We start from the raw sequence: 12,396 nt of genomic DNA, 5'->3' as shown, positions 1-12,396 counted from the left end.
AAGTATAATATATATTCATTTCTGCAATCTAGAAGAGAGTATAGGAAAGAAAATAAAAATAAGCCTATGTCCTACTATCCAGAGATAATTATTAACTCTGATATATTTCCCAGACTTTTTATCTATATACACACATGTCTGTACTTATTCATTGATAAATTCCTTCACTCATTATATATTTTTATAAAGATAGGATCATATGAAATTTCACATTCTGCTTTTTTTTTTAACTTCACATTCTGCACTCTCCCCCAGATCATTTAAATATTCCTTGAAAACATAATTTTAATGGCTATTTAATACTTCATCATACTTTTGCCCTCACTAGATTACTAATATCCTCAAAAGGTGAATTAACAAAATAAGTATACAAGTAAATATACAAGTTATAATTTATGTTACAAGAATTCTAAACATAATCACAAATAAACTGTTGGTTACCTTTCTATACATGGTCGTCAGTGCTGGATTTAAAGGTTCCTTGCTTATGTTTAGTCTGAAATTCCATGACCGTCTAATAGGTGAAGGTAATGACATTATTTCTCCACTTTCTTCAAACCAACACTTTCCCTATTAAAAGTATTTAAGAATGTAGTAATTAAATACTACACTAAAAACAAATGTCACATACTGCCAGTGAGTGATTTAGCTTATCAGGTAGTGAACTTGCCTCTTCTAGTTTAAGCAGACGATTTTCCATTTTGTTGCAGGTCTTTTTATATATTTCTGGCTTTTTCTGAATATAGAATCCTTCTTCTTCTAAAATGCGTGGCATCATATCTTCTGGCAGTTTAAGCTGGTTGATCACTTAATAACAAAACCTAGATGTTACTTTCAAGTCCAAAACAGTAAACTGGGATTGACCAAACAAGAAGCAAAAGAGGAATATCATATACTCTACCACTAAAGTCTACCATTCTATCTACTTCTGTGGGCAGGAATCCCTTAGAAGAAATTGAGTAGCCATCATAGTCAACAAAAGAGTCTGAAATGCAGTACTTGGATGCAATCTCAAAAATGACAGAATGATCTCTGTTTGTTTCCAAGGCAAACCATTCAATATCACAGTAATCCAAGCCTATGCCCCAACCAGTAACGCTGAAGAAGCTGAAGTTGAACAGTTCTGTGAAGACCTACAAGACTTTTGAGAACTAAAACCCAAAAAAGATGTCCTTTTCATTATAGGGGACTGGAATGCAAAAGTAGGAAGTTAAGAAACACCTGGAGTAACAGGCAAATTTGGCCTTGGAGTATAGAATGAAGCAGGGCAAAAGCTAAGAGTTTTGCCAAGAGAACACACTGGTCATAGGAAACACTCTCTTCTGATAACACAAGAGAAGACTCTACACATGGACATCACCAGATGGTCAACACCGAAATCAGATTGATTATATTCTTTGCAGCCAAAGATGGAGAAGCTCTATAGAGTCAGCAAAAACAAGACAGGGAGCTGACCATGGCTCAGATCATGAACTCCTCATTGCCAAATTCCGACTGAAATTTAAGAAAGTGGGGAAAACCACTAGACCATTCAGGTATGACCTAAATCAAATCCCTGATGATTATACACTGGAAGCGAGAAATAGATTTAAGGGACTAGATCTGATAGAGTGCCTGAAGAACTATGGATGGAGGTTTGTGACATTGTACAGGAGACAGGAATCAAGACCATCCCCAAGAAAAAAGAAATGCAAAAAAGCAAAATGGCTGTCTGAGGAGGCCTTACAAATAGCTGTGAAAAGAAGAGAAGCAAAAAGCAAAGGAGAAAAGGAAAGATATACCCATTTGAATGCAGAGTTCCAAAGAACAGCAAGGAGAGATGAGAAAGGCTTCCTTAGCAATCAATGCAAAGAAATAGAGGAAAACAAGAGAATGGGAAAGACTAGAGATCTCTTCAAGAAAATTAGAGATACCAAGGGAACATTTCATTCAAAGATAGGCTCAATAAAGAACAGAAATGGTATGGACCTAACAGAAGGAGAAAGTATTAAGAAGAGGTGGCAAGAATACACAGAAGAACTGTACAAAAAAGATCTTCATGACCCAGATAATCATGATGGTGTGATCACTAACCTAGAGCCAGACATCCTGGAATGTGAAGTCAAGTGGGCCTTAGGAAGCATCACTATGAACAAAGCTAGTGGAGGTGATGGAATTCCAGTTGAGCTATTTCAAATCCTAAAAGATGATGCTGCACTCAATATGCCAGCAAATTTGGAAAACTCAGCAGTGGTCACAGGACTGGAAAGGGCCAGTTTTCATTTCAATCACAAAGTAAGGCAATGTCAAAGATTGCTCCAACTACCACACAATTGCACTCATCTCACAAGCTAGTAAAATAACACTCAAAATTCTCCAAGCCAGGCTTCAGCAATACGTGAACTGTGAACTTCCAGATGTTCAAGCTGGTTTTAGAAAAGGCAGAGGAACCAGAGATCAAACTGCCAGCATCTGCTGGATCATGGAAAAAGCAAGAGAGTTCCAGAAAAACATCTATTTCTGCTTTATTGACTATGCCAAAGCCTTTGACTGTGTGGATCACAATAAACTGTGGAAAATTCTGAAGAGATGGGAATACCAGACCACCTGACCTGCCTCTTGAGAAACCTGTATGCAGGTCAGGAAGCAATAGTTAGAATTGGACATGGAACAACAGACTGGTTCCAAATCGGGAAAGGAGTACGTCAAGGCTGTCTATTGTCACCCTGCTTATTTAACTTATATGCAGAGTACATCATGAGAAACGCTGGGCTGGAAGAAGCACAAGCTGGAATCAAGATTGCCAGGAGAAATATCAATAACTTCAGATATGCAGATAACATGGCAGAAAGTGAAGAACTAAAGAGCCTCTTGATGCAAGTGAAAGAGGAGAGTGAAAAAGTTGGCTTAATGCTCAACATTCAGAAAATTAAAATCATGGCATCCAGTCCCATCACTTCATGGCAGATAGATGGGAAAACCGTGGAAACAGTGGCTGACTATTTTTGGGGACTCCAAAATCACTGCAGATGGTGATTGCAGCCATGAAATTAAAAGACGCTTACTCCTTGGAAGGAAAGTTATGACCAACCTAGATAGCATATTCAAAAGCAGAGACATTACTTTGCCAACAAAGGTCCATCTAGTTGAGGCTATAGTTTTTCCAGTAGTCATACATGAATGTGAGAGTGGTACTATAAAGAAAGCTGAGCACAGAAGAATTGATGCTTTTGAACTGTGGTGTTGGAGAAGACTCTTGAGAGTCCCTTGGACTGCAAGGAGGTCCAACCAGTCCATCCTAAAGGAGATCAGTCCTGAGTGTTCATCGGAAGGACTGATGTTGAAGCTGAAACTCCAATACTTTGGCCACCTGATGCAAAGAGCTGACTCATTTGAAAAGACCCTGATGCTGGGAAAGATTGAAGGCATAGGAGAAGGGGATGACAGAGGATGAGATGGTTGGATGGCATCATGGACTCAATGGACATGAGTTTGAGTAAACTCCAGGAGTTGGTGATGGATAGGGAGGCCTGGCGTGCTGCGGTCCATGAGGTTGCAAAGAGTCGGACACGACTGAGCGACTGAACTGAACTAAAAGTCTACCAGAAAGTCAAATACACAGACACACACACACACACACACACACGACATTGAATGAGCTCTTTTAACCAATTCCCTTAAACTCAGAGAATGCACAAGGAATATTTACAAAAAACTTTCTTTAATTTTAGATCATTACTTTTTATCTATCCACCATACAAAGAAGCTATTATCCTACACTATGATTCATTAATGACTTGAATATTTTATCATGAAAAAAATGATATCATGAAAAAAATCTCCTTTACCTGGAGAACTACTTGGAACAAAAATATTTGCCTGTGGTTTTTTTATTTGTTCTTGGTCATCTTCATAATCAGCAGCCTTTACTTCAAGTAAATCTGGGAAAATGACTTCTTCCACAAAATCTTCATCTTGGCCCTCAGCAAAGTTCTGTAAATCATTACCAAGTGAAAAATATTTGTGGTAACTACCATTACTAATCTCTGTTGAGTCCCAAAAGAAAAATAAGTATACATGCTTGTCCCCAATGATTAATGTGCAGATAAATAAAATGTACTAAAATCCTGCCATTAAGTCTTTCTGATCTAAGCCACCCAGTTCAAGTTCAAGTTCACCATGTTACAGTGAACTTTCATTGAACATTGAAGAACTCCCTTAAGGCTTAATATCATAAACTATGATCTTCCTATAGCCCTTCATTGCAATTCTCAACAAAATACTACTGAAAAAAACTACAATTCAAGTCTCTCCTCTCCTATGGAAAAATGTTCTGAGATATTGGTCTATGATAGTCCAATGGTTGAGAATTCACAGTACAGGGCAAAGTCTAGGGACAAGTCATGTGGTCTTCAGCCCCATTTTTTTCGCCATTCAGAAAGCAGTGCTACCTAAGGAAATGTGGAGCAGTCATGTTCTTTTCTGGATGCTATTTAAGAAAAAAAGAAAGAAAAGTAGAAACACAAGTAGAAGTCTGAGACAGATGATCAATTATTTCTGAAATATGATATATAAAAGTTTCAAACAATGGCAATATTGAAGTAGATATATTACTAAATGTGAAAATGTATACTTTTATATCATATCAGAAATTTTATATGTCTCTTCACACACAAAAAATCACCATTTTAGATGACTGTAGTTGTCTAACTTAAAATCTACATATATTGAAAGAAAGAAGGAGACAGAGTATGCAAGTCATGTAAATAAAAATCCCTTAATTTTTGAAAACATACAGTTAGGGACAAATAATTAAATAAAAAGAATTAATCATAGAATTCCTTTGAATAGATAACTGTACATGGCCTTGATCAACTCTGACAAAATTGAGTAACATGGTTAAGTATCATCTAGGTTCATATCACGTCATCGCATCATCATACTTTCTGTATATATCTCTGTCATGAAATAAAAAAGGATTTTTAAAGTCAGAAATTTTGTGGCATTTTTTTTCAAAAGCCAAACAAGATATGACACTGACACCTCGAGCAAGATTTGAGGTATCTTCACATAGGGGATCTCTTTGAAGATTTCAACCACAAAGAGGGGCTCTTTGTACCTTCCAGAGGTCCCATTACCAAGCTACCCCTGGCAGGGCTTTAAACCTGGCTTCAGAGCTGAGATCTGCCCTGACAGCTGAGTAACATCAAGCTCTCATCTTAAATCCCAGATTTTTATTCGTGACTATGTAGATCTCTTTCATAAACCCTATCCTACTGAATCTGCCTATATTTTCAGGAGGAACAAACCCAACCTGCTCTGCAGATTGGCCTATAGCTGAGTCTTCTTCACCACTCAGAATGAAAAATGAAAGACCTTCATCCAGTGGAACTTCAGCCTGTGGGTTAAACAACAGTAAGCCAGTATTCAGTGTTGAAATGAATATAAATAGACTCTCACTTTTCAATACCATAAAGGAATCTTTTAAATGTAAATCACCTATCACTTCTTTCTCACATACATTTAATGGATTGTTTTTAGAGAGATTTGGGAGAAGAATCAATCTATCAATCAGTCAATCAATAAAACTGCTAGTTCCGAGGAGACAAAGAATTTTAAAAAATGCAAAATACAAAAGCTTATCCTATATATTTGTATCTACAACAGCTGGCTCATTAACTTTCAACAATACTTATATATAAATTGTCAGTATATACTTTTACTTCCCTTTGTCTCTGCTCTTTGCAAAATCATTTGCTAAAATTCTCAACTTCCTGAGCAGCTATGCCAATTTAGTAGTTTGTAATGGAAATTCTTAGAAGCCAATTTCTCTTCCTTTTCACCTCTTTTCTTGACATTCAATGAAGTGATCTTGACAAATTTACTTTTTTTTTTAGTATATAGTTAAATTATATCAAATCTAGGCACACTTTTATTCATTTGTTGAATGAATAACATATATACAAACATCTTTTATTTAGTCTATTTTTACTTTAAAGTTAATTAAAATAATTTGTACTAAGAGTCCAAGAAGGACCCTACAAAGAGAACAAAGATGAATTTTGTAAAAACCCAAGAAACGATCATTGCATTTTAAAGTTTGTAGGGTTTAATACTCTCATTGCTTATGGCAAAAATGACTAGTTGTTCATGATTGTCTTTTTTCCTATCTCTAATAATAGAATCTTTTAACTAGATATCTAGACAATGCACCCATGTTCTTTTAGTGGAAATAAGGTGTGCAAATTGCAGGTCTTGTCCTGCAAGAGATCAATCTGCAATCCTATGGCTCTCTTCCTCCTGCCTTGCCTTTGGCCAGCAAATGAAAACTCTGGAGTTTGCCACTGGACTCAGGGATGGAGACCAAGTGTTGAAGAGGCAGAACTCTCCTAGCAGCCTGGCGTGTGTGCATACAAGTCGCTTCAGTATGACTCTTTGTGACCCTATGGACTGTAGCCTGCCAGGATCCTCCGTCCATGGGATTCTCCAGGCAAGAATACTAGAGTGGGTTGCCATGCCCTTCTCCACCTAGCAGACTGGACTGCTACTGCTGCTGCTAAGTCGCTTCAGTCGTGTCCGACTCTGTGTGACCCATAGATGGCAGCCCACCAGGCTCTGCCGTCGCTGGGATTCTCCAGGCAAGAACACTGGAATGGGTTGCCATTTCCTTCTCCAATGCATGAAAGTGAAAAGTGAAAGTGAAAGTGAAGTCGCGTCCAACTTGTAGGGACCCCATGGACTGCAGCCTACCAGGCTCTTCCATCCATGGGATTTTCTAGGCAAGAGTACTGGAGTAGGGTGCCATTTGCCTTCTCCATGGCTCCTCCTACTTATCTATTATATTAAAGAGGAATAAAACTTCTATCTTAAAGAAGACATTTTAGTTTGAATCTTTTTGTTAAAGCTGCTTTACCTTTATTCTAAATAACACAGCTCTTTCAAAATGTGAGTTGTTTTGTCATTTCAAGTTTCAAATATATGATTATACATTGGATTTTAGAACAAAATCTGTAGTCAGGGATCACCTAAAATATTGTATTACAATTTTTTAGGATAAAAAATAATGTCAAGTGGAAATAGAGAGTGACTGAAAACTGGCATAAGAGTGACAAAAATGGTCTAAAATTGGATTATAGTGTTGACTGCATAATTCTGTAAGTTTACTAAAATTCACTGAATCGTACACTTAAAATGGGTGAATTTTTGCTCTGTAAAGTACATCTCCATAAAGGTTAAATAGGTTAAAAAAGAGTTATTCACCTTAGACCACTGATATACCTTATTATCAATGAGCAGTTGAGTTGACGATTTTTCACCTTGATTAATCTGAAACACAATGCAAATGAAGAGTATGGAAAACTTAATTTCTACAGATATAGATTTAATCATGCTCATATAAGTCTTGGGCCAAAAATGGATAAAAACAAAGATTTCTCAATGTTTTTCTTTTTTAAAAAGTATATACATGTTCTCTCCTGAGATGTCATATATGGTGACCACAAGTAAATCATTTAATTTTTCTTGGCTTTAGGTTTGAAGGAAAAAAAGCAAGGAAAGAATCTAAAGCTTTTTGGATTTAAGGAGTTTTGTTAAAACCGAATTTTAGCTCTTTTCTGGCAAAGAAAAGTTCACCATGACACATGCTGCATTTAAACAGTAAATTTGAAAATAAGAAAGAAAAAAAATTAGCATTACCTTGGCATTTTTTAGCTTTTCTCTTACTTTGCCTCTCAGAGTTTCTATTATGTTTCGATTTTCTTCTATATTCAAATCTGTCAAGAAGCCAACATAATACAGAGCTCATGACACTTTCTTAAAGTATAACTAAACAGCAATAGAGTACTTATTAATAGCTAGCTAATATGCATTTCTTTGGATCCTGACAATTATGAAGACCAAATCACTGCCCCATGAGAGTTCAGAATCTAGGAAACAGAGCTTAGAACCTTCCTCCTTTTCATCTGGAATAGTCCTGCATGATGAGGACTGAATTTTGCAGTGAGGTTAAAAAAAAAAAAAAATTGTTAAGAAGCCTTTTTTACCTTTTAGGAAAAAAAAAGTCCATGAGAACAGTAATATTCTATATAAACTGTAGACAGTCTACAAAATATATAAATATCAAAGCCATTCTATATAAGCTGCTCTATAGTCTACAACATATATAAATATCAATACTTCAACTTGATTAAACTGAGGAGGAAGCAATCTGAAAAAAAGAGAGGTAAGTCTTCAAGCACTCATTTTTAACCACTTATGTCAGTTTTGAAAATTCAGTGTAATACTGCTGACCCCAATTCCTACAAGTTCCTACAAGAAATGAAACAATCCTGTTGAGTATAAAGACTGCTCCAGCTGTTGAGTGCACTCTAAGCCACGTATTATTTTTGATTCATCCATCAGATGATCTACCATATGCACTGAGAAGGACAGGAGTCATGCAGTCCTAAGTACAGAAAATGGAGGACCTAATGGTCATTTTGCCTTGTATTTTTCTTTTTCTTCTCCCTGCCTCTGAGTCCGTCAGTTCAGTCCAGTTCAGTCGCTCAGTCGTGTCCGACTCTTTGCGACCCCATGAATCGCAGCACGCCAGGCCTCCCTGTCCATCACCAACCCCTGGAGTTCACCCAGACTCACGTCCATCGAGTCAGTGATGCCATCCAGCCATCTCATCCTCTGTCGTCCCCTTCTCTTCCTGCCCCCAATCCCTCCCAGCATCAGAGTCTTTTCCAATGAGTCAACTCTTCACATGAGGTGCCTTTGAGTACTTAATGATAAATAGAAAATGGTGGAAATAAACGGTGAGCATAAAACTAAATCAGTATAGGTCATGAGAATCTTCTTCTTTTTCTTTTAACTTTTTGGCCATAAGGCATGGGGGATCTTAGTTCCCCAACCAGGGATCAAACCCACGCACTCTTCAGTTGGAAGTGCAGTATTAACCACTGGACCACCAGGGAAGTCCCCAAACATCTTCATTCTTAACTGCAGCATTCTGTGATATAATTTAAAAATTATTAGTTGGTTTGTTTATACTCTATTCCCAGAACTTAGAATGACAGATGGCATATAGTAGGTGCTTAATAAATATGTGCTGGATGAATGAAACAGGGATAAACCATTATTTATATATCTTTCTTCCTGAGATCTGAAGTTTCCTGAAGCATGTTCTAGATCTCTGTATCTTTATGGTTGAACACGGTGTGAATCATGAGGAGATTTTTCCATGTTTGCAGAGAAAAAGAGAGGAAACAAAATATAATTTTATTACATGCACTGACTTTACCATTATTTCCTTATGTCCACTTGTATTAAATATTATATAGGAAGTTTAGTTTCTGTTTGAACTCATCTTTCAAGAAACTGTGTTCCCCAATGAAACTGTGGGGTAGAACTAGTCATTTATATTAAAAAAATAAAGCCCAGCAGTATCAGAGCTGTGGTATACTTGTTGAGAACCTTTTGGAAGATGCTTGTCTACATTTTCTTCTACTGCAATGTTATCTGTGTCTTCTGACATCTGCAAGAAAAGAGGGGTAGGGTTACGTTGCATCTTTTTGTTCTGGCATTTAACATCTTTTCATAAGTTCATCAGCCCTTTGAATGGAGAAGGAAATGGCAACCCACTCCAGTGCTCTTGCCTGGAGAATCCCAGGGACAGAGGAGCCTGGTGGGCTGCTGTCTATGGAGTCGCACAGAGTCAGACACGACTAAAGTGACTTAGCAGCAGCAGCAGCAATCCTTTGAAAGTTAGTGCCTTTATAATGACAATTCATATCTTTCGCCCATTTTATTAAATTTCACTTTTTTATCAGTTGGTATGATCTCTTTATGGCTTCCCAAGTGGCGCTAATGGTAAAGAATCCATCTGCCAATGCAGGAGAAGGAAGAGATACAGGTTCAGTCCCTGAGTTGGGAAGATCCTGTGGAGAAGGGCACGGCAACCCACTCCAGTATTCTTGCCTGGAAAATTCCATGGAGAGAGAAACCTGGTGGGTTATGGTCCATAGGGTTGCAAATAGCTGGACATGACTGAAGTGACTTAGCATGCAGGCATGAGCTCTTTACACATAGGAGATTTTTAAATTAAGAAATTGCTCTCTGTAATATTTAAAAGAACATTTTAATGACAAAATCCAGTAGTTAGTTCTTAGTGTTCATATATTGCCTACTTCATGTATCTTTTAGGAAGATCAAATGAGATCAACAAATAAAAATACTTTGAAACTCAACACCATATCAATGTTGGCTATTACTTGAGTACTCTGTAGCATGTGATAACTTTCTAAAAGCTTTCCAGATCCTTGTCCTCTATCATTCTACCTCTCTGGTCACTTACTCCTTGTATCCTTCATTGGTCACACTTCTCTTAATAGCTTAAATGTGGGTACATTCAAAGGCTTTGCAGAATGTATATATTCCCATGACTTCCTAAATGTGTCTCTAACCTTGACTGCTCTCCTGAATACCATATTTCTAGTTGCCTAGTGGTATTTCTAATTTAATATCCTACCATCATCAAAAACTCAACATGTTAAAATCAGCATTTATTTCCTTCACCACTTTTTAAACCTCAATATTCCAAAATGAAACCATACTAGCAATGTTAAACTCTTTTTCAGCACAATATGGGTAAGTTTGGTTTTCATTTGAAGTTAAAAAAATAGAATAGCAAAAGACTCTTTAAACAACAACTGTACATGCTAACCAAACTAGTGTGCAGCTGAAGTGGGAGGAGCAAGCAGACACACATCAGATTTATAATCACAGTAAAAACATGGATTCGGGTCAAAAGCCAAAGCAGGGTATTGACATGAGGGTACTGACATGACTGTAGTTACAAGCTTAGTCTATACACTTTCTGAAAGAACTCCAAAATCCACAGTGGTTTCTGTACCACACTTAAGAATTGCTGAAAAAGGTCAATACGAATTAAGATGTTCTGTTCTTATTAAACCTTCAGCATTTTCCTCAACAAAATTAAAAATAATTAATTTTATTCTTGACCAAGGGGACAGCAAACCTTGAAGGTGTGATGGAACATCAATGCCACCCAGTGAGTGATAGAGGTCTCCTTTAATTCCTAATAATATCACCCAACATGCTGGATATACTTTTCATAACTGCCCATCCCCATTTAGAAGACAGGAATAAAATATGAATCTTAATTGGAATTACTATAGGCGACATGTAGATACCGGTCCTAAAAATGTTTCAGTTGCTGATTAAAAAAAAGAAAAACTTTTTTTTTAGCAAAGTAAGGAATTGACTGCTGGCTGGCTGAGAGAACAGATAAATAAATATTCAAATAAGGGAACAAATAAATAAGTAAATATATAAATAATTCACCTCTAATACTCTTAATTACATAATTGACAGATCAAACAGTATATCACCCTTAAATTCTCATATTATTTTTTAACATATGAACTGTATGATTTGTATATAAAACCAAATATATCATTTTTTCCAAGATTATCCTACATTTATAATTGAGCTATTTTGTATAATCAAAATCCTTATAAACTCCATTAATACCTTTCTGAAAATATCTTCTTTTCTCTTTGAAATCTTTTTCATGATGCTTCTCTCATTTCCACTTTCTAAATAAATAAGAAATATTTTTAAGAATGATATATTACTGAGAGAAAACAACTATTTTGATGTATAAGATAAACTTATGCTATGTAAATTTTTTAATTTAACTAAAAACTAAACAAAGAAACACACTATTGCTTTTAATACTATTTAGTTATTGATCATCGTAATATTTACTTTTTACTGGTACTGGCATATGGAAAAGGTGGAACTTAACCAAAAAATTCTACAATTAAGTGTGAGACAGCATTATTTAACAGTGTTTCACAAAAACGAGCATGAATTCCATGTTCCATTACTTAAGTTTGAAAATTAGTGTCTTTCAGTTAACTGTGATCTTATTTTCTAAAAGAAAGTCTAGGAACCAAGTCTTGACAAAGGATTTTCTGATCCATGAATCAGTACATGTCTTTGAAAGGCATCAAAATTAAATCATCTATTGTTCTCAGAACTAAGTCTGGAAACATCACAACCTGTTTAGGTCAAGATAGATTGGGTCAAATTCCCTTGAAACTTCTGGTATTATAATATATAAAAACTGAATAGGTGACAAAACAAATTATAAAAGCTGTAGTATATTTTGAAAGATTGTATCCAACACACAATGCAATATAATTTCGCTACCCACAAAATCCATCACAGGATTGATAAAAATGTATTAATCCATATAGCACTGAGAACTATGAGGTCTAGAAACTGGACACAAGTAAGTCCTGTGATGCTGCATTTTATTTAAACCTGAAAATGTATATTGGTGCCTGTACTTATAGTCTCTGCTAGAGAGAAACTCAAAACAGAGCACCTTTCTGTAAGTGAGGCCAA

General features: G+C 36.2%; 1 protein-coding gene across 10 annotated transcripts in view; it reads right to left on the bottom strand.

Annotated features, from left to right (window-relative positions):
• CC2D2B (coiled-coil and C2 domain containing 2B) overlaps nucleotides 1–12,396 on the bottom strand; it is a 107,836-nt gene that overhangs the window by 93,674 nt on the left and 1,766 nt on the right. For 8 of the 10 annotated variants that reach the window (XM_044935264.2, XM_044935262.2, XM_044935255.2 and 5 more), the window contains exons 2-9: nucleotides 11,515–11,579; nucleotides 9,436–9,496; nucleotides 7,675–7,751; nucleotides 7,240–7,305; nucleotides 5,294–5,377; nucleotides 3,828–3,972; nucleotides 671–807; nucleotides 442–570 (exon numbers count right to left, since the gene is read on the bottom strand). In XM_044935264.2, the coding sequence (XP_044791199.1) occupies nucleotides 442–570; nucleotides 671–807; nucleotides 3,828–3,972; nucleotides 5,294–5,377; nucleotides 7,240–7,305; nucleotides 7,675–7,751; nucleotides 9,436–9,496; nucleotides 11,515–11,556 (741 nt within the window). In that variant the 5' untranslated portion in view covers nucleotides 11,557–11,579. The remainder of the gene's footprint in view (nucleotides 1–441; nucleotides 571–670; nucleotides 808–3,827; nucleotides 3,973–5,293; nucleotides 5,378–7,239; nucleotides 7,306–7,674; nucleotides 7,752–9,435; nucleotides 9,497–11,514; nucleotides 11,580–12,396) is intronic. The other 2 variants (XM_044935258.2, XM_044935256.2) reach the window with 2 other exon arrangements.

Source organism: Bubalus bubalis, chromosome 23, assembly GCF_019923935.1.
Source record: "Bubalus bubalis isolate 160015118507 breed Murrah chromosome 23, NDDB_SH_1, whole genome shotgun sequence".
NCBI lineage: Eukaryota > Metazoa > Chordata > Mammalia > Artiodactyla > Bovidae > Bubalus > Bubalus bubalis.
Note: the sequence above shows the minus strand (reverse complement) of the source record. Positions and strands in the feature narration are given on the sequence as shown.